We start from the raw sequence: 22,129 nt of genomic DNA on the forward strand, positions 1-22,129 counted from the left end.
GCCATTCATTAAATTTGTATTGCATGCATTCTTATTAATGGTCTTGCTACCATTTCATACAATAATGACCCTGAATTTGCAGTTGTACTGATGGTCAAACTATTGGTGCTTGCCATCATTACTGTGTAAAGCTGACAGTAACTTTTGGTATGCGCGCAGGCTCATGTGGATATCTGAAAGTTATTGTCAGCAATAGATTTCCTAGAATTTACAGTGCAGAAGGAGGCCATTCAGCCCATCGAGTCTGCACCAGCTCTTTGAAAGAACACCCCACCCAAGCCCACACTTCTACCCTATCCCCATAACCCAGTAACCCCACCCAACACGAAGGGCAATTTTGAACACTTAGGGCAATTTAGCATGGCCAATCCACCTAACCAGCACATCTTTGGATTGTGGGAGGAAACCGGAGCACCCGGAGAAAACCCACACGCACACAGGGAGATCGTGCAGACTCCACACAGACCCAAGCCGGGAATCGAAACTGGGACCCTGGAGCTATGAAGCAATTGTGCTAACCACTGTGCGACCGTGCTGTCCGTCCTCTTAATGCCTTCCTCCTCTGCACAGCGTGCTGCTGCTTCTGTTTCAGGCTTTGCAGATGCAATCAACACAATCAGTGAATTGATTCAACCTTTTTACGTACCATTCGCTCTGGAAGAACTGATGGCAATGTTGAACCTTGTTTAGTCAGGTGTAACTGAATATTAAATGGTGTGCAAAGCCATAATCATGCTCACCAACTTCTCTCATCCCGAAAAACGAATTTGGAGTGTGCAGCCCTCATTCCCTCAGGACAACTTAGAAATTCAATGATTGTTCAAATAAGCTATTTTTAAATGTTTTAAAATTATTTTTCTGCTTCTCCCTTTAATCCTGTGCAAGATTATAAAAAATAGAAGCAGGAGTCGGCCATTCCGTCCACCAAGCCTGCTCTGCCATTCAATAAGATCATGGATGATCTGATTGTTGCTGTAATGACACATTTTAGCCTGTCCCTCTTAACCCTCGTGAATCGAAAATTTGTCTCTTCAATCAGAAATTAGTCGAACTCATCCTTGTCTATGTTCAATGACCCAGCCTCCACTGCTTTCTGTGAACGACGGACTGACCAGGCCTGTCTGGATAGGATCAGTCAGGACACCCTGACTGACAGGGTGCACGGTAGCACAGTGGTTAACATTGTTGCTTCACAGCGGCAGGGACTCTGGTTCAATTCCCGCTTGGGTCGCTGTCTGGGCAGAGTCTACACATTCTCCCTCCCCGTGAATTGGGCATTCTGAATTCTCCCTCCGTGTACCCGAACAGGTGGCGTGGGATGGCGACTGGGGGATTTTCACAGTAACTTTATTGCAGTGTTAATGTAAGCCTACTTGTGAAAGTTTTTTTAATTAAAAACAGAATTCCAAAGACTAATGACGTCTGAGCAAGTAAATTCCCCCTCGCATCTATCTTAAATGGGAGACTCTTTTCTTTAATTTGTACTTCTAGATTCCGCCATGAGAGGAAACATTCTCTCAGCATTTAAAGTCTCCTCCGAATCATTGTTTGGAGTTTAGAAGATTTAGATGTGATTTTCAACAAGTGTAGACCCTTCTAGCTCAATCTTTCCTCATGCAAACCGCACCCCCCCCCCCCCCCACCCCAAGAATTAATCTAGTGGAACTACTCTGAACTGCTTCCTAAGCAAGTATATCCCTTCTTAAGTATACCAAAACTGTACACAGTACTCCAGGTGTAGTTTCACCAATGTACTGTACAGTTGTAGAAAGGTTTCCATATTTTTATACTCCATTCCACTTGCAATAAAGGCCAATGTTCCATTTGTCTTACAATGACCTGCTGATCCTACATTTTTTTTTACAAATAATTTTTATTAAAGTTTTCATAAAATATCAATAAAATGAAAAAGGAACCCAACAGGGTTAAGTACAAAACACAGTCTAGAAAAGCAACCCTCCATACCCCCCTCCCCACTGTACATAAATAATAAATTAACATTGACACCCCGACTTAATGCAACAGGTATATACACCCCCTCAGACCCTCCAGTGTAAATAACGATAACAAAAAATAAAATAAAGTAAGCCCCCCCCCCCCCCCACCCCCCCCCCCCCCCCCGAGTTGCTGCTGCCATTGTCCAATGTCTACCGTTCTGCCAGGAAGTCTAAGAACGGTTGCCACCGCCTAAAGAACCCTTATACCGAACCCTCAAGGCGAATTTCACCCTCTCCAACTTAATAAACCCCGCCATATCATTGATCCAGGATTCCACGCTTGGGGGCCTCGCATCCTTCCACTGAAGAAGAATCCTTCGCCGGGCTACCAGGGACGCAAAGGCCAGAATACCGGCCTCTTTCGCCTCCTGCACTCCCGGCTCCTCTGCGACCCCAAATATTGCGAGCTGCTGATCCTACATGACAACTATGGGTGCGATTTAGTGGCCTCATTGTGCCCAACTTGATGTCAGGACGAGGCCACTGAATCTCACAAAGGCCTCTCGCATGATTTGCGCCGTTCGTAATGCTTCAGAAGATTTAACGAAATCTCGTGAAGACATCGCAATCTGGGTGGAGGGGGAGGGATTAGGGTTTTCTCAGGGTCTTCCCTGAGATTGGGGGGTTGGGGGAGGGTCCTCCCCAATATTGGGAGGTTGGGGGAGAAAAGAGGAGTGATGAGGGCAGCCAATGAATACAGGAGTATTTCTTAGCGCTGCAATCACCGAGAAACACCCGGCTAAAGTTGCCCAAAACCAGACATAGATTTTTATCCATTAAATCTCACCTGATATGTCTCATTCATTAAATTGTGAATTCACATCTCTGCTGTTTACTTCCTGCTTTGATATTTGTGAGAATTCTCCAATCTGATTGGCTGATTAGTCTGCTTGTTGCCTGCATTGTTGTTGGATGCCACAGGTGGCCCAAATTCAAAACCACATCAGAATGGAGAACGCTAGAGCCAATTAAATCCTCCTGGACAGATTTATTCGAGACCACCTGTGAGTGCATCACTTCACCCTGACTGCAAAATCTGGACCAAGGTGTTTGGTGTTGATGTTCAATCCCAAAATTGATGCAGGTTGTTGTGTATAAAGCCACGTTAACTGTTGAATTCCTGATTCTGTAGGACAGTTCCCAAGTTTATCAGGAAGATGAAAGCACCTGATTACAAGGACCAAGTGGTGTTTGGCGTTCCATTGTTGTTGAATGTTCAGCGCACAGGACATCCTCTTCCAAAGAGTATTCTGCAAGCCATGTACTTCCTCAGGAGCCACTGCCTGGATCAGGTTGAGTAGTTGGCAAAATTCTGATTTTGATCCATATTTGTGCTCGTCACCGGTATGAACCTTTATGCCAGCCAATGTTTTTATCAAGCATGTCCTGGTCAAATATAGAATAAACTAGTTTATGCCTTTAACCCAGACTTTGAAGTACATTCTCAATGTATTGTTATGAATTACCTTGCTTTTTGATCAATTAGCCCCTGAGTGAAACAGGTCAGAGTCATAGAGGTTTACAGCACGGAAGCAGGCCCTTCGGCCCAGCTTGTCCATGCCGCCCAGTTTATATCACTAAGCTAGTCCCACTTGCCCGCAATTGGCCCATATCCTTCTATACCCGCCCTGCCCATGTAACTGTCTAACTGCTTTTTAAAAGACAAGATTGCACCTGCCCCTACCACTGCCTCTGGCAGCCCGTTCCAGATGCTCATTTACGTAGATCATATTACACAGGAATACGAGGTCATTTACACAGGAACATACATAGAAAATAGAAGCAGGAGGGGGCCATTCGGCCCTTCTAACCAGCTCGTCCGTTCATTGTGATAATGGGTGATCATCCACGTTGAACATCCTGCTCCCGCCTCTCTTCCCCCCCCCCCCCCCTCCCTCCCCCCCCCACCCCCCTCCCCCTTGACTCCTTTAACCCCAAGAGCTATACCTAATTCCTTCTTGAAATGACGTAATGATGTGTAGTGGACTTGCCTGAAGGTTCAAATGAAGCATTGGGTTTGAATCCCGGTTGACTTTGATCTTTGTGCTCGTCACTGATAATAAAGCCGATCATATATTTATCAAAAATAAAAGTTAGCTTCGAATGTTGTGACGTTTAATTTCTTTTCATATTATTCATCACACACATTAGGTTGGATTATTCAGAAAGTCTGGGGTGAAATCACGCATCCAGGCATTACGGGAAATGAATGAGGGCTGTCCAGATGGTGTCAATTATGAAGGTCAATCTGCTTTTGATGTGGCAGACATGGTGAAACAGTATTTCCGGGATCTCCCTGAACCCTTGTTGACCACCAAGCTCTGCGAGTCATTCCTTCATATATATCAGTGTAAGTGAACTTGTGTTAAGAGTCACCAATTCCGGTTTGTGGTCTTTTTTTAAAATAAAGTGATTTTGAGAGCCTGATATTGTTTCTTTCAGCACAAATGCAACCCCTTTCCATTCAAAGTTGCATGATTCTGTTGAACAAGATTTGACATTGAGATGATTTTATTCTGGACACGATTTCTACTACTGAAAGGATTTGAATTGCCAGATCTCATTTCATTTGTGCATAAAACTAGTGAGGAGACCTTTTACCCTTCCCTCCAAATGGAATAATGCAATCTGTTTTCACCCATGGCTTCTTTATCAAAAGAATAATTAGCACTCTTCAATGTGCCCCAAACGGCTGTTTTGGGAGGTAGCAGATGGAGAGTTGCAGATTATCTTGATTCCCAGTTCTGCAAGGCTTACCAAACACACGGATTTAATTTAGCAAAGAAATGGGGGTAGGCTATCAACCCCCTCGAACCTGCTCCACCTTTCTATGTGACCATATCTAACCAGTACCTCCATTTAACCGCACTTTCTCCATATCCCTTGATTTTTTTTTTTCAAGAATTTTTTTTTTCCCAATTAAGGGGCAATTTAGCGTGGTCAATCCACCTAACCAGCACATCTTTGGGATGTGGGGTGAAACCCACGTAGACACGGGCTGTGGGGGCGAAACCCACACCGACACGGGGAGAATGTGCAAACTCCACACGGACAATGACCCAGGGTCGGGATTCGAACCCGGGTCCTCAGCGCCCTAGTCCTAGTGCTTGCCGCTGTGCTGCCCCTTCCATATCCCTTGATGCCACTGATGCCTGAAGGGAGTTTTTAACTATATGAACTAAACATGTTGGACCAGACATATTTAATTATTAATATAGCCTATTTTACAACACCCTGCTTTCATTTAATAAACTGTTGTGTACTACCTCACCCTAAAATACAATAAAAAGGCGATTTAACCGCACATTGAAGTTGAATATTTTGTGGTTTAAGGAGGTAGGCTACTTCCTTGTAAAAAAGGCAAGGTAATCATACAAGATTTACTAGAAATGGGGTGGAAACAGAAATCATGGGCTGGATTCTCCGACACGCCACATTTCTGTTTGACCCCGCTGGTGGGATGCTCCGTTGCGCTGGCTCGACAATGGGGTTTCCCATTGTGGGGCAGCCCCACGCTGTTGGGAAATCCCCGGGCTGACGGCAAAACAGAGCTTCCTGCCGGCGGGGAATCCAGCCCCATAGTTTTCAAAATCTCCAGTCCTTTTTCTTCACAGCTATGTGTGATGGACTGGAGAGTCTTCTTGGACTCATAGAATCCTCACCGTGCACAACGAGGCCATTCAGCCCATTTGACCAGCCTACACAGACCCAATCCCCGCCCTGTCTCTGTAAAACCACCTAACCTTTGGACACCTAAGAGGCAATTTAGCATGAACAATCAACCTAACCTGCACATCTTTGGACTGTGGGAGGAAACTGGAGCACCCGGAGGAAACCCATGCAGATACGGGGAAGGAGAACGTGTAGATGCTGCACAGACCGTGACCCAAGCGAGAATCGAACCCGGGGAGAAAGTGCAAACTCCACCCAGGCAGTCACCCAAGGTCGGAATTGAACCCGGGACCCTGGCGCTGTGAGGCAGCAGTGCTAGCCACTGTGCTGCCCTGTTCTGCAAAAGTCTATATGTCCATGGATGAGTGATTTGTAAAGGTGATTGATCTGCCTTCCTCCGGAGTGCAAGAAATGTCTATTTATTGTCCTCATTTATCAATCCTTGGGACTTATTGCTCTGTCTTTTCCTACAGTTCTGCCAACAGACCAGCAACTTCCTGCCGTGCAGTCAGCCATTCTCCTCCTTCCAGATGAAAATCGTGAGGCTCTGCAGACCCTCCTCTTCTTTTTCCGTGACGTTGTGGCTTGTGTCAATGAGAACCAAATGACGCCCACAAACCTCGCAGTCTGCCTGGCTCCATCCCTCTTCCACCTCAATACCCTGAGAAGGGAAAGCACTACCTCAAGGTAGGTTTTGGATATTGAACAAAAGTGAGCGATGTGGAATTGAGAGAAATTTCTGCACCTGTGCACAGATAAAAGGTGACAATAGATAACGGACACAGACAATGGGATCAAGTGCAGAAGGTTGCTTTTTTTTCTCTCTTTCACTCTGGTGTAACTAAGTAACTAATTACTACTAAAAGGGCAGCATTGGCCGGGGCCTGAGGCACCCGCTCCTTTTTTTAGGTTGGGATTTTTTTGTGGACTACTGTAAAAATCAGAGGAGACTTGGATAGACAGACAGAATGGGGCGAATTATAAAAGTATAACACCAGACTGTGCCAGGCCACAACACACTTTTATTTCAAAAACATTTATCTCCCAATTAAGTTGATGCATAGACTCAAGTACTCCATTAGTCAGCTGGCCCAAGATTACAGCAAATAAATGGGTTGCACAATGGACTGTAGTTCATGCATTGACACAGCAGGCCTGATGGGAGTTCCAGTCTGTAATGCACATTGAATGCAGTCACCATTAAGAGGGAATGTTAGTTTATCTCCTTTGGAGAGGGGCAGCTTTGAATTTATAACTACAGATAAAGCGGCCCTTTTATTTCTCAAGTTTGGCTTTGAAATGTCAAAGTACTGCCGCAGACTGACTGCTTATCACCTGCTGATAGCTACGATTCTATGCTGGAGGAGCCAGAGACTGTCTCTGGAATAAAGGTTACATGTGGCTTTGTGCTGAATGAACAACATTGACTAACCAGATAGCGATTTAGATGGTGTTTTCGTTTCTCCTCTGTGTCTAGGGTGAGCCAGAGGAAGTACAGTCTCGGAAAACCTGACCAGAGAGATCTGAGTGAGAACCTGGCTGCCACACAGGGATTGGCCCACATGATTGCAGAGTGTACAAGCCTCTTCCTGGTAATAACCTTTCTAAACTGTTGCCCTGTCGTTAATCAGTATGGATTGTAAAGTTCATTCTCAATTCAATTACAGTTCCCATTTAGTCAAATGTTTATTAATTTACAGGTTTTGTTTTCATTCACCAGTTGTGATTTAAAAAAAAAAAAAAAATACTTTCACAATTATGGAACTGCAACAAAATTCTTGTTTGATACACAATAAAGATTCATGTACAGCAATATCTCATTAGAAAATGCTGTAAACCGCAAGGCATCTGCTCACATGGCCTGTTAAAAGCTCTTAAATCCCTGGAGCATGAGTAAATAATTCATCCCCACTCTGAACCCCTTGTGTGAATGTCCAACAATAAACTTAATTAAGTCATGGTTGAATCTCTCGTGGTCCGAGAGCTAATGCACATGAAGCCCCTTCTTTTTGGATCCATATATGGCAAGAAGCGAACTAGTTATGGAATTTTTCAACCAGCTTTAGTGGGCCCGATCGAATGGCCTCGTCACTCCTGACTCGGGCCATTAAATCTCAGGAGAGGCTCTTCGTGAGATTTGTGATGCTCGGGATGCCTCCCGAGACCTCGTTAGATCTTGTGAGACGTCGCAATCTGGATCCCGTCCTCACTGGCCATTGGTATCCCTGGGTGATTGGGTTCTGGGCAGGGTGGTACCTTGGCAATGCCACTGGGCACCTAGGCAATGCCACTGGGCACCTAGGCACTGCCAGGGTACCAGACTGGGAGTGTCTGGGTGGCAGGTCTCCATGCTGGGGATCGTGCCTGAGGGTGCCCTGCCCTTATGAAGTGTGGTAAGGGGGGCTCGAGGCCCCCCTAATAAGTAAGTTGGTTTGGGGGGGGGGGGGGGGGGAGAGGAGAGATCGGGGGTTCTGGAGGCCATGGTGGGGGGTTGAGATCGGGGCAGCATATAAAATGGCGCCACAATCTCTTCGCGCAGCGTTCCTTGCCGAGGCCTGGAAAACGAGAGTCCTGTTCGATAGCCAGGTCTTTCCGGGTGCCAAGTGCGCCCAAAACGGGACTCTGTATTTTTTCCATTAAAAATCGCGCCCAATGTGTTCCTTTAATACATGCCAAGGTGAATCTGTTGCCCAATATGCTAAACTTGCCTAAATTTACTTAGAAATGGACACCGAGGAAAGTTGAAGTAATCTGATTAAATTATTTGTTTTCCTTTGCCCATTCATCTTTTCCTGTTGTTGGCCTACTTGCTGCTGATTTACCTTTTATGAAGTATTTGAGGTAATGGTAATTGCTTGCTTTCTTCTAGGTTCCTGAGCAATGGGTAGAGCAGTGCCAGAGCTTATCTATCAACCAGGATTTCCAATCGGACTATGATGATGGTCTAAATAATTCAGAGTGGTATTTTCATGTCAAAGCTGCACTACAGAGCTCCTTGCAAAGCCTGCTGAAGGAGGCGAAAGAGAAATTTAGAGGTTGGATCAGCTGCTCCAGTGTAGAACATGCAGAAATCACATATAAAAAGGTGACCAGTGACGTTAATTCAAGTCTATCTATGTAGTGCCTTCTTAATTGTAACGTATAACATCGTTAAAGGACTTGACAAAGTAGATGCTGGGGAAATGTATCCCTCGAGAGAGTCGAGAACTAGGGGGTCACAGTCTCAGAATCAGGAGTCAGCCATTTAGGATATAACTGAGGAGAAATGTCTTCATTCGCAGGGTTATAAACCTTTGGAGTTCTCTACCCCAGGAAGCCGTGGATGCACATTTAGTATATTTATGTTGGAGATCGATAGGTTTTTGACTACTGAAGGAATCGGGGCATATTGGAGCGATTAGCGTGGGAAGGTGCAGCTTAAGTAGAAGATCAGCCATGATCTTGTTGGATGGTGAAAAATTTGAGGGGTTTGAATGACCACCACCTCCTGCTCATTTTAATGTAAATATCATTTAGAAGTGTGATCAGAAAATAGTCACTTGAGTATGAAAAGGAGATATTAAGAGTGATGTGACCAAAGGTTTGATCAAAGTGATGGGTTTTAAAGAGGCCTTAAAGGATGAGAATGATGTAGAGTGGGGTGGTGGTTTTGCAAGGGAATTGTAGATAATGGGGCTAAAGGTACGAGTGTCAAATTTGAGGTGAGGCAAGAGGCCAGACTCAAAATGGGTAGAAGGTTTTTGGAGGGGAATAATCTGACTTTTGAGGAGATTCTCAAGACCGGAGGGGCATGGCCATAAGAGACCGTATACTGAGTTTGGGTGTTGCAAATAACAGGGTCTACAAATGCTAAGGCACTTGTGAATTATTGCGGTGTTATCTGGTCAGTTTCACTTGCGAAGGTAATTGTCACCTATGATGGACTGTTTAATTCTCCAACAGTGCTGCAAAATAATTGCTTTTTATTATACTCTCCGGTGAACAGTGAGCAATTTCACAAGTCCTTTGTTAGTGCTACTTTTAAGAATCACTTAGTTCTGTTTTCATTTTGTTGAAGCTTTCAATTAAAATGTTAATTGTTGCATTGTTGGTCTTGCCGTCGGCTTCTATGGTCAATATGATCCAGCTGCCAATTGAATGAAGGTCAGAAGTTATGAGTGCATAGACTAGTTCTGATATAATGTTTAATGCCTTAATAACAGCTGCCATCTAAAAAGATACTGGGTGCAGTGGCCCTTTAGCAGTGAAACATTATGATAACTGTGCCTAATTCTGTTTCCTTTTAGTTGATATAAAAATGTACATTTAATGAAACTTAATCCTACTCAAGCCAACCTTGAATAATTCCAGGTCAGGAGTTTAAGTTAGTGTTCTGATAATGCAATTAACCTCTGCTGCATCCATACTTGTCTGCCGTTCAACTCCCGCAACCAACAGTTTTGTTGGCTCGTGGACTAAGCTGATAATTTATACTGAATGATGCCCATTGGTATTCCTTTCCCTAATCCAGGGGTGTTGTGATCCTATACTGATAGCAGGTTGAGACTACCTTTTCTTTACTCATTCATGGGATATGGGCATCACTGGTGAGGCCGGCATTTATTGCCAATTGAGAAGGTGGTGGTGAGCTGCCTCCTTGAACCGCTGAAGCCCTTGTGGTGTAGGTACACCCACGGTGCTGTTAGGGAGGGAGTTCCAAGATTCCAGTGACCATGAAGGAACGGCGGTATATTTCCAAAACACGGGCAGCACGGCGGCGCAGTGGTTAGCACTGCTGGCTCACGGCGCCGAGGTCCCAGGTTCGATCCCGGCTTGGGCCAATGTCCGTGTGGAGTTTGCACATTCTCCCTGCGTTTGCGTGGGTTTCGCCCCCACGACCCAAAGATGTGCAGGGTAGGTGGATTGGCTGTGCTAAATTGCCCCTTAATTGGAGAAAAATGAATTGGGTACTCTAAATTTTTTTTTTTTTTTTTAAATAAATATTTCCAAAACAGGATGGTGTGTTGTTGAAGGGGAACCTCCAGTGGGCGGCCTACTAGCCTGTCCGTGCCCGACTGCAATTGCGACAGCAACGGGGGTAACATCAGATAATCCACTCACCATAGGCCAATAATTGTTCATTCGAGGGCTTCTTCCTGCCAGCAGTTGGAGAGGCCAAGTGACCAGCCTGCTAGATTTCCTTGTGAGGGCTGGTGCTGGGAAAGGGGGGGAAGGGGTGGATTCCTTCCTTAATGGGGCTCCTTGGCCCACCATAGGACCCTCCCAAGGTTTCAACCCACCCAGACTGCCTTCCTGCTCCTTGACCTCAAGACCCAGCACCCCCTGGTTGCCGTGGCCAGCCAGTGAGACACCTCCAAACACCGACCCAAATCCTGATCCACCACCATTTGCCCCTGTCCCAAAGTATTGTAGAACATCTGGCCAGAGTCTGGAAAGGGGGGGGGCTCTCCCCAGACTTTTTAGCCAGAATGGGGAGTGGGGAATCCAGCGCCCCATAAAATTCAGCCGTTGGTTTCATGAGTAGAGTCAAAAATACTTTGAGCCGTGTTAAAGATGACATTTGACATTCATGGACTGTATCTTCAGGTTGACGACAATCATCCCTTGCGGCTATGGAAAGTATCCACAGAACTGGAAAAGTCACCAGACGAAATTCTGAAACAGTTGCTCCGTGAGCATCACCTTTGGGAAAAAGACCTCCTTCATTCAAAAGTCATTGAGACTCTAGATGATGAGACCGAGATATATCATTACACCATAAGCAGTACATTCCCACACCCAGCCAGAGATTACACAGTTTTGAGGTAAACAACAAGGACTTGGCACTGTACATGTGCTGACCATTTTTTAAAAGTATATATTTTAGGAGTTTCCTTCGAGACAGAGTCCTTTGCTCAGAACAGCAGCTGTCATTAAAAGCCTGATTGTAAAATTGTTCACAGTACAAGCATTCATTTTCTGTCTGTTTTATCACCTTCCCTGACTCTATTTTAATCCCTCTGCACTAAGTGATGGTTTAGTCATGGGGCAGTAGGATTGACGAAGATGATTCCACAAAATTTGAGCAATTGGTTATTAACAGTACAAAAAATCTGCAGAATGTGCTGTGCTGTTACAATAGTGCAAGCCTACGACAGGTCTCTGCATCTTGCTGCACCTGACTCGTGAGATGATAATTAAGTGTGCACTGGAGCGTCTGTGTAGAAGGGTCAGCACCATCTGGATTGCGTGGCTCGGGCAGGAAATACATAAAACGTTTTTACAATGTTAAATTGACATAGTTCGAGGGGAAAATGGGTCCAGAAGCGCTTTGAGATGTACTTCAATAATAGTAACTTCTATTTAGATAGTGCCTTTACCATAGTTTAATTTTTTTTATTTCATACAACCTGAGAATCGCTGGCTAGGCCAGCATTTGTTGCCCTGCCCTTATTTAGCTTTTCTGAAATGAGTTGCCTTCTTGAACGTCAGCAGTCCATCTGATGCAGATGCACCCACAGTGCTGTTAGGAAAGGCAGTTCCAGTATTTTAATCCATTGACAGTGAAGGGACAGCGATATAGTTCCGGGTCAGGCTGGTGTGAGACCTGGAGGGGAAGTGTTCCCATGAGCCTGTGACCCTTTTCCTTCTAGGTGGCGGGTTTAGAAGATGACGCTGAAGGAAGCTTGCTGAGTTGCTGCAGCGCACCTTGCTTACAGTACACACTGCTGCCACCCTGTACTTGTGATGGAAGGAGTGAATGTTTAGGCTGGTGGATGGGGTGCCGATCAAGCTGGCTATTTTGTTCTGGATGGTGTTGTTTCAGCCATAGTCATCCTTGGGAAGTGGAGAGTTTTCCGTAGCATTCCTGACTTGAGCCATATAGATGGTGGACAAACTTTGGGGAGACGGGCGGAGATAAAATGTTCCCAAGTAGCATTATCAACCAAAATTTGACATTGAGCCACAGAAACCTGATCAAAGTAGTAGGTGAGGAGGAAAGCGAAGTAGTGAGGCAGTGAGCTTTAGGGATGGAATTTCTGTGCTTAGGGCCTTGGAAGCTGAAGGTTCCAACAGCAAAGGTGAAGCAATTAAAATTGGGGATGATCAAAGTAAGAATTAGCAGAGGACTATGGGAGTGGAGGAGATCAAAGACATAGTAAGGGGCGAGGCCATGAAGAGATTTGAAAGTATGGATGATGCAGTAGCTAGCCCTTTTTAAGTGGCTCATCGTTTTAAGGAATGTTTTCTGAGGGTGGGGCTCATGTGACCCACTAATCCAATCCGGGACGGAAGTTGGGAATTCACTGTCCCAGCAGTTGGACCCTAGAACTGAGTATGGAAAGATTGTTTTAAAGCACTCTCCAAGTTAACTTAACATCCAGAATTGGCTCCGCTATTACAGATGAGAATCTTAAAATTGAGGTGTTGTTTAACCACGTCAGCAAGCTGAAGAGTGATGAGTGAAATAGGACTTTCTGCAAGTTAGGACACGATCAGCAAGGTTTTGGATGACCCTCCTGTTTGACAGAGGGTAGAAAGTGGAAGGGGAGATGCATTGCTATAGTCATGCCTAGAAATAGCAACAGCATGAATTATGTTCCACCTTAGCTCAGTATGTCCTTAAACTATAAACTCCTTGTAATAAATTCAGCAGATAAGAATACGTTATTGAAAGTAAATGCCAGCATTAGAAAGCTGAAACCAGACTATTCAATGTAATAAGTAACTGTAAAGAAATCCCATAGTAATGGATTGGTAAGGAGAAAGGCCATTGCTCTTACAAACGCCACCACACGTGTTTCAAAACAAGAAAGCTAGCAAGGATATACAGAACTTCTTGTGATACAAATAAATCACAAGGGCCTGGCTATTTAATTCAACCCTTTCTACACTTGGCACCATTATAGGAACAAAGTAATATTCTGACACAATCGTTGATCGTGTGTTATAGGTTTGTTTCGAATCACTAGCTTTCGGAGCGCAGTTCCTTCCTCGGGTGCCGAAAGCTAGTGATTCGAAACAAACCTGTTGAACTTTAACCTAGTGTTGTAATACTTCTTACTGTGCCCATCCCAGTCCAACGCTGGCATCTCCACGTCATATGTGTAATGGCATGTGCTATTTCATGTGTACAAATAAATTTGACTATTTAATTATTGTGCTTTTATCCTGATCCTAATCAAATATATTATGTACATGATCAAAAATTGAGAATTTAATTGGTGTTTATTGTATAGAAAGATCTTAAGTGCAGGTATGTTTCTGATGTGCTGTGGTAGTTATACATTTTTATTTTAACTGGTTTAATTGTCTTCCAGGATTTGGCAGACAGACTCTCAAACAAGAATGTGTGTGTTAGGTGCCACTTTTGTGGATGCCAAAGAAGTCCATTTACTGGGAGTCCAAGCAAATGTGATCATGTCCCAGTATCTCATTGAACCATTTGGAGCTGCAAAGTCCAAGCTCTCTCATATCTGTCGAATAGACACAAGGTAAGAGGAAAGAGTTCAAAGAGTTGTTGCGAGATTCTAGGGAACTCTCTTCCTTTTAGTGTGTGACGATTTTATCAGAATTATTGTTAATTCATATTCCATCAATTTTAAAGTGTCACGGCAAAACAGGAGATTATAGAATATTAGACACGGGGAGGCCAATCAGAACACTGTATACATGCTAGTTCATGGTAAAGAATTCAGCCCCTTGGTGTGGAACATGATCAGATCCCATATAACCACCAAAATCAAGAGGTGCTTGTGAAGAAATAACAGCTGCATTGCAGTCTAATGCCTGTAGATTCAGCTATGGATATGTGACAAAAAAACCTTCACAAAGAGCGCAATTGTGCTTGACAATGAAACCACTCAAAACATCAAACTGTAAGACTCTTATCGGTGCACTAAAAGTGCCGTCATATTCTTCAAAAAATGCGGAATATCCAGATCAGTGGATGGAGAAGATGATTTGTTATCCAGTGATGATTCTGAAGATCAAAATGCCAAATCTGAAAAGGTTGGGATACTGAGAATGATGCTATAGCCAAAGTGACTCAATGAATTTGATGGTTTTTGAATGCTTTGATTGTGGGTTAAAAGTATCTTAGTATAATTAATTTATAATAATAATCATGTTGCTGTTAGGTAATTTGGACAATCTGAATTCTCCCTCTGTATACCCGAACAGGTGCCGGAATGTGGCGACTAGGGGCTTTTCACAGTAACATCATTGCAATGTAAGCCTACTTGTGACGATAAAGATTATTTATTTTATTTTATTTTTATTGTCACAAGTAGGCTTACATTGACACTGCAGTGAAGTTACTGTGAAAAGCCCCTAGTTGCCACATTCCGGCGCCTGTTGGGGTACACGGAGGGAGAATTCAGAATATCCAAATTACCTACCAACACTTCTTTCGGGACTTGTGGGAGGAAACCGGCGCACCCGGAGGAAACACACGCAGACACAGGGAGAACGTGCAGATTCCGCAGTGACCCAAGCCGGGAATCGAACCTGGGACCCTGGTGCTGTGAAGCAACAGTGCTAACCAGTGCTACCATGCCACCCGTCACCATGCTGCATGAAGTACCTGTTAGTTTTTCGTATTTCACATTGGGAATCCCTCACACCCGCCCCACAAGTTCACATTTTGCCCACGATGTACAGGTCGACCCCCATTTTGGTAGGATTTCTGGTGGCTTCAAAGATCAACTTGCACGCTAAAATCTAAGGTAACCTCTGGCAGCCTATGGCTTTCTTCTATGAATACTAGATTGGACTCCATGGACTGGATTCTCCGCACCCCGACGCCAATATCGCAGCCGGCGCTGGGGCAGAGAATCCATTTCCCGGCACTGAATCGGGACCGGCGCCTGTTCCCCGATTCTGTGGGCTCCGAAAAGCACCGCAGAGCACCTACCTGCGGCCATTGCCAGAGGCCCGCTCCGTCATTCTCGGCCCTGGACTGACCGAAGTCCTGACGGCCTGGATCTAATGTGGTCCTGCTGGTCGGGGTACTAGCGTGGCGGCTGTGGACTCGGTCTGCGACCGCCATGGTCGGGGGCGGGCCGATCAGATGGCGGGGGCCGGGGGGACGACGACGACCTTGTACGTGGCCGGGCAATGGTTGGGCGGATGGTCTGGGTCAGGCGCTCAGTCGATTTGGGGGGGGGGGGGTCTATTTTTAAGTGTCCAGTTACGCGGTCTGAGCCCGCCACGGAGCACGGTGCGGCCGCTGGAGGTCACCGCCGTCCACATGAGCGACCTCTGACCCGGAAGTGTGGGGGCCCGTATCTGCAGCAAAAGCTGCTAGTTTTACGCTGCGTCCCTGCTAGCCCCCTGCATGACCAGGAATATGTGGCCCTTTTCACGCCAGTGAATATCTGGCGTGGGGACATAGTTCCAAAAACAGAGAATCCAGCCCCATACATCTTTTCCTCCCAATTTTAAAAATAGGCCTACATACAGACAATAATTTGCAGCTTCCTCACTGAGGCTTGTTATCTTCATACCTTGAAACCCAAGCTTGTTTCACAGCATTAAAGGTGTTATAAAAATGGTGGTGGTTATTGTAGAGCAAATTACAAAGTGAGCCAGAATACAAACCTTCACACACTCATTCTGACTCTGGTTTCTTGCAGAGGACGAACTCCGGAATGGTACAACAAAGTATTTGGCTATCGCTGTGCTGCTGAACTCCTCAAGATTAAAAGCTCCTTCAGAGCATCTGATGCTGAACTACGGGAAACAAAAATTTGAAACAGTCTTGCAATTTAATTGTATATTGTGTTCTGACCAACCCAATATCATTCATCAGCAACTGGGAGAGCAAGCCAGCAGCTGCAGTGGTAATGACAGATGGGGGTGGGGGGATGATGGGGAAAATCACCCAAAGCAAATTCACTCCCGTTTATGATCCGATGGGAATGGAGGGCTTGAGGGGAGAAGGGACAGGAGTGGTTTCTAAAAAGTACTAACCAACATTGGAATATGTTAATCATGAATATTGCTGACTAAATTGTTTGAATCTGGTAAAATGGCTGCAAGTTCCATTTCCCAGTTATAAGCATTTCATCTTCGTATTTTGGAGGGTATTTTTACTCCTGCATCAAGCTGTAAGCTGGCCAAAAGCAACATCTCACCGACCATCAGCCTACCAGCATTCAAGTCATAAGGTTGATTCAACATCTCTGCAAAGGAAAAGTGAGACATAGGCCCAGACATTGCCTGACACAACAGATGTTCCTGCTCAACCAGTTCTTACCAAGAGGGCTGCCTATGATGTGTTGGCTTAGAAATTTTAGATCCCAACATTGTAGATCAACAAAATACCAAAGAACATTAACATTCTCTGCATTTACTTACAAAATTACTTTTCTCAATTTATAATCTAATTATGTGCCTCTTCAATAGGAGAGGTCGTCTATACTTGTCATCCCGATCGCTATAAACTGTTGCTATTAAATTATGTAAATCCTTCTTTCATTCTCTAAAGAGATGGCAATGAGTGAAGAGGTAGGCAATTTTATTTTAACTAATGTTGTATCAGCAATGATGGGCTCACAGTCTGATTTTCTTTCTTCAAATATTTGTAAATCCTATCCCATGGAAAATAAGGAGACCTCAAAGTGATGTAGGTTCAAAAAAAACTGCACAGAACTTATTTTAAATGAAAACAAAATGCTGGAATATTCTGGGTCTGGCAGCATCTGTCGAGAGAAATGGTGGCTATACTTTTCACTCGCCAACTTGTGTGAAAGGGGGGACCTTCCTGCCACCCTGTCTGAAATGTTGTGGGGGGTGGGCATTAGATGCTACCACCATTGTATTTTACCTAGCTTTTGGGCAAGTAGAGACCCATCAGAGTTCACCTCATCCCACCTCCAAGGCCCTTGGAGACGACCAGGTAAGTCCAGGTTTGCCACGACTACCTGTCGGCCCAGCAATGGTCACCGCCAGCCGCTACCACTGCTGGAGCTGCCAATCAAACCAATTAGTCAGCAGCTTGGGGCAGGACTACCTTCCAAGAAAAGAGCAGAAGGCTTGCTTTAAAACAATTACGTTAAAGTGCTCTCGGAGACCTCTCCCATTAGCTGGAGGGTTAGGGGATGGAGTGTTGTTGCACCCTGTAAAATGCAGCGCAATATTTTTGGTTGTGAGCTTTCTTCAAATACCTGAAAAGCTCTCTCTCCAGTTTCTGCCAGGCTTGGTATTTTGCTTGCAGGACTATATTTAATTTGCAGTGAAACTTCTAAATGCAGACTGTCTTGCCTCATGTTCAAGGCATAACATTTGATCAAACAGTATTGAATAATAGGAAATTAAATAGAGAATTATGGTAATTTATGAACCAGTCAGAATCCAGTGTTTGTCAAGAAAAATAAGCAAGTTAATGGGTTGAATTAAAATTTTGCAGAACATTTGACATTCTTAAATGGTTTGAAGCTTTTAAATTATGTAACCTTTGGTCTGATTACTTGTTTATTTCTTGAGAGGTCTTGTGTGTCTGCTCTTATTCTCCAACTGAATAGTGTATGACTTGCTTTACATTGTACCAGATAAAGTAACCACTTTGTAGCCAAGGAGAGACCGAGTGAGAGGAAGACAGAAGGTCCTTCTAATTTTGTGAAAATGGTTGCGGAATTTGTAACTAGAGCTACAACATTCAGGCACGATATCCCGAGTTTCCCCGTCAAACAACTGATCCATTATCTTGCCAACTGTGACTACCTTCGTTCACTGCTCTGCTGGTGTTTACTGATCAATAGTACACAAGACACATCTGGGACATTGTAACTTGATCAGATAGTGTCTGTTTTACCAAATTAAAGTTACCCCCATTGTTCCCTGCTGCAGTCTTAAAAACATGGCGCACAAGTGATGACATAGGTTGAAATAATATGGGCCAGTCAGCTTTATTGATGGTGGCAGGGAGAAAGATATCAATTATGCAGAATGTTCTAGTAGGTCCAAATGTAAAGTACTTGAATCATCGATTAGTGATTCAATTCATATTCTTTATAACGAGTTTAACAATTTTTTTTTTTTACATTTTATGTTTCACTTACTAAGGATGTACAGGATAATTACTCAATGGTAAGTTCAAAAATACTGAGCTGTCGACCACTGATTTCTATGCAGCTGCTGAACCTTGGTATAAGACCTGTCTTTCAAGGTGCTGGATTGCCAAAATAATTAACTGCAGATATTTATGTTAAGTGAACCATTTCTGATTTTATTACTTAATGCCAAGATTAAGGAAATCAAATTACATTTTAATCTATTTATGTGCATCCATACATTTTGTACTTTCTGTAAATATTTGCTGCATCTTAAACTCCCATGTCCTTCAGTTGATTATCCTACTTATTAAAATGTGTAATGACAGAAGCAAGTGTCTGTTTTGTTTTCCTTGTGAAGTTGTAGCCTACTATGCTGCAATTCCTCTTCCGCCTGTCATGTTAAAATTAAATTGCATGCACCATGTTGCTGCAATCGTAGTCAGACCTAAACAGTACAGCAGAACATTGGGAATGAAGTGCCAGCAATTTCAAGCACAGGCTTATGTTACTGGGAATCAGAGTTCTTAAACTATCAACAAAACATTACCCTGTACACAAGTTAGCACTTGTTTTCATTCTTTAATGGGGTAGGGGTACTGGTGGCTTGCCAAAGGCACCCACATCCCAAATTGTCCTTTGAAGGTGGTGGTGAGCCATCTTCTCAAACTGCAGTCCATGTGGTGCAGATGAATTCCAAGTCAGATGGGAACTTGGGTTTCTATCCTGTGCCTGATAATAAGGTCCTTTCTGCTACACTCCTGCAACATCCAAAAAGGGGCTGCCCAACCTTTACAACAAATACATGTTCCAAAGCTGTTTGTAAAAAGACTGGTGCAGTTATGTTCTTTTGTGTGTAGCACATAAACTTCATATGTTTGATTCCTTCTAGAAAATGTCAAACCCCCCAATATGCTAGCAATAAACACAGCATCAAAATGTTATGATGATAGCTACAGCAAAACGCAAAATTACATCCTCTGAACAGGCTTGAGTCCCAGGATAGCAAAACTCTTTGCCATGACAGCAGCGGTAGCGTCACACAGCAGCATGCGGCACATGTTCACTTTGACAACTTCACCTGAAGTAAAATGGAGAGACAAATTAAGTGAGTAAGTTGCCAATTACATGTACAATTAGCCTGATCATTTAGCTACTTAGTCATTTTTGTGGTATATACAGCCACAGTTCCGATCTTAAGTCCTTTATTCTAGTCCCTTCTCACTTATGAACACACTTTTCACTACTTTTGAGTAGTGCCAGCAAGAACTGCCAACAATCAGAAAAGCACTAAATATTTCTTCCTTTATCGCCAAGCAAGTCAATATTATTTATTGCATCCTGAAAGAACAGCATAATTCAAAGCTATGGATTTCCCAAAAGAAATTGCAGACCCAGATAAAGTTAAAAGCTTTCTTTTAGGCTGTCCAGTAGTTTGGATGTCCTTTGTGATTCACATCTACATCTGTCTGAAGCTGCCACCAGCCTTCAAATTGAGTTAAGATTGAGCAGTGTAAGAATTTCACTGAACATAGTTTTTTACTTTTCCCTTCCCAATCTCATTCAATTTGAAGGCAGTGTGTCTAGTCATCATAGCTCATTCTATGCCAGAATGTCCTCACTTCAGGATTTGAGCACATATTTATTTAAAAAATAAATTTAGAGTACCCAATTCATTTTTTCCAATTAAGGGGCAATTTAGCGTGGCCAATCCACCTAGCCTACACATCTTTGGGTTGTGGGGGTGAAACCCACGCAAACACGGGGAGAATGTGCAAACTCCACACAGACAGTGACCTCCAGAGTCGGGATCGGACCTCGGCTCCGTGAGGCAGCATAGCTAACCCACTGTGCCACCGTGCTGCCCTTGAGCACATATTTTAACAGGGGCTGCACTGCCTGTCATACATAAAGCCTTTCCAACGCAACACTAAAGAAAAGCCCCATTTTACTGTTCAGGTAGACAAAGATTTCACACCACTATCCAAAGAGTTGAGGAGATCTTGTGTGTGCAAATCAACATTCCCACTCAAACTTCATCAAAAACAAATTGTCTTGTCATTTATCTCATTGCTGTTTGTGAGAGCTTGCTGTGTATATTTACCTATATAAGACTATGTTTAAGTATCTTGGACCACCCTGACCATGTGAAAGTGTTAGTCTTTTCTTACCAACACCATGGGAAAGGCATTTTGCAGACCTTCACTACCGTTGTCCTCCAACAATATAGTTTTAAACAGCAGACAGCAAAGAATAATGTGCAGAAATGCAGTTTGCCTCACCTGTCTGCCTGTCCTTCTCTATACAGTAACAATTATCATAGAACTCTGTGAAAGTTGTGGCCAGTTCAAAGAGGTAATCGCAGAGGGTGTGTAGATACAGGTCATCCAGGATCTTGTTAATGATTTCTGGAAATCGCAGAATGCATTTACCCAACTTCCATTCCTTCTCGTGATTTAATAGAATGGCTGTTTCTGCAGCTGCTTTCTGCAGGGTTGCATCATCGATGTTTGCAAGTCGACTTATTGATCTGCAAAGGATGTCACATTTTAAATTGAGATCGCGATTGTAGTTTGTCATCTTCATTAATCTACTGCATACTGACAACCTAATGACTTTTTTTCCTGGGACCACATCATCAATGTGACAATTCCAAACGCTTTCCATGTAGGACCTGGTAAAGGAGAGACTGCTGCCCCCCCCCTCCCACCAAGTTAAAGTCTGTGATGGATTCAGATCTAGGTGTGAAGACTATTAAAAGAACATTCCAACTAGCTATGTTAAATGGTTTGTGGTTTTTGCCCCACCAATAAAACAAAAGATGGATGACCTATTCTCAAATCAAAGGCATTCTGTAACCTGTTGTTCACTGGCTCCACTTCTCCGGACAGTCTATTCAAGAAAGTAGCAATGCAGACAATCAAACTCACGTCGGTTCCCTTCCACCCTATAGAAGTGCAACAAGTTTAATTCTCATAAACATAATTTATCCTCTATGCACTGAAGATCTGATCCACCAAGCTGAGGCAGTAAAAGCATGGTGGGGGAAAAAAACACACATTGAGTTTGGCATTATATGCCTCAACTTGCAAGTCAAATTTGAGTCATTAACGTATGATTCTCTGGAGGCCAATTTTTACAGCGTGCTGGGATAGAGTAGATACTTGAGCTATTTCTACTGAAGTAGAGAGGGCTAAAATGCTGAAAGGTTACGATAGGCCTTATAGGGGAAAATTATGTTCTCTGGTTATTGCTGAAGAGTTAATTAAAAATTGTGACTAAAATAGTAAGATGGAGTTTGGGGAGATTGAAATAAAAGCAGAAAGTGCTGGAAATACGTTTCAAGTCAAGCAGCATCTGTGGAGAGAAAAACCGAGTTAACCTTTTAGGTCTACAGTCTTTCATCACGGGTTGCTGGAACATTAA

The 22,129-nt window shown here is 43.8% G+C and overlaps 2 protein-coding genes across 5 annotated transcripts in view; one reads left to right on the forward strand and one right to left on the reverse strand.

Moving 5' to 3' along the window:
- Positions 1-19,034, forward strand: part of LOC140427080 (rho GTPase-activating protein 7) — a 246,796-nt gene extending 227,762 nt beyond the window's left edge. For all 3 annotated transcript variants that reach the window (XM_072512571.1, XM_072512572.1, XM_072512573.1), the window contains 8 exons: positions 3,130-3,289; positions 4,149-4,347; positions 6,143-6,356; positions 7,147-7,261; positions 8,539-8,754; positions 11,256-11,473; positions 13,970-14,143; positions 16,286-19,034. In XM_072512571.1, the coding sequence (XP_072368672.1) occupies positions 3,130-3,289; positions 4,149-4,347; positions 6,143-6,356; positions 7,147-7,261; positions 8,539-8,754; positions 11,256-11,473; positions 13,970-14,143; positions 16,286-16,403 (1,414 nt within the window). In that variant the 3' untranslated portion in view covers positions 16,404-19,034. The remainder of the gene's footprint in view (positions 1-3,129; positions 3,290-4,148; positions 4,348-6,142; positions 6,357-7,146; positions 7,262-8,538; positions 8,755-11,255; positions 11,474-13,969; positions 14,144-16,285) is intronic.
- rars1 (arginyl-tRNA synthetase 1) overlaps positions 18,853-22,129 on the reverse strand; it is a 48,503-nt gene continuing 45,226 nt past the window's right edge. For both annotated transcript variants that reach the window (XM_072512574.1, XM_072512575.1), the window contains 2 exons: positions 20,986-21,233; positions 18,853-19,784 (listed from right to left, as the gene is read on the reverse strand). In XM_072512574.1, the coding sequence (XP_072368675.1) occupies positions 19,675-19,784; positions 20,986-21,233 (358 nt within the window). In that variant the 3' untranslated portion in view covers positions 18,853-19,674. The remainder of the gene's footprint in view (positions 19,785-20,985; positions 21,234-22,129) is intronic.

This window comes from Scyliorhinus torazame, chromosome 7 (assembly GCF_047496885.1).
Source record: "Scyliorhinus torazame isolate Kashiwa2021f chromosome 7, sScyTor2.1, whole genome shotgun sequence".
Classification (NCBI taxonomy): Eukaryota; Metazoa; Chordata; class Chondrichthyes; order Carcharhiniformes; family Scyliorhinidae; genus Scyliorhinus; species Scyliorhinus torazame.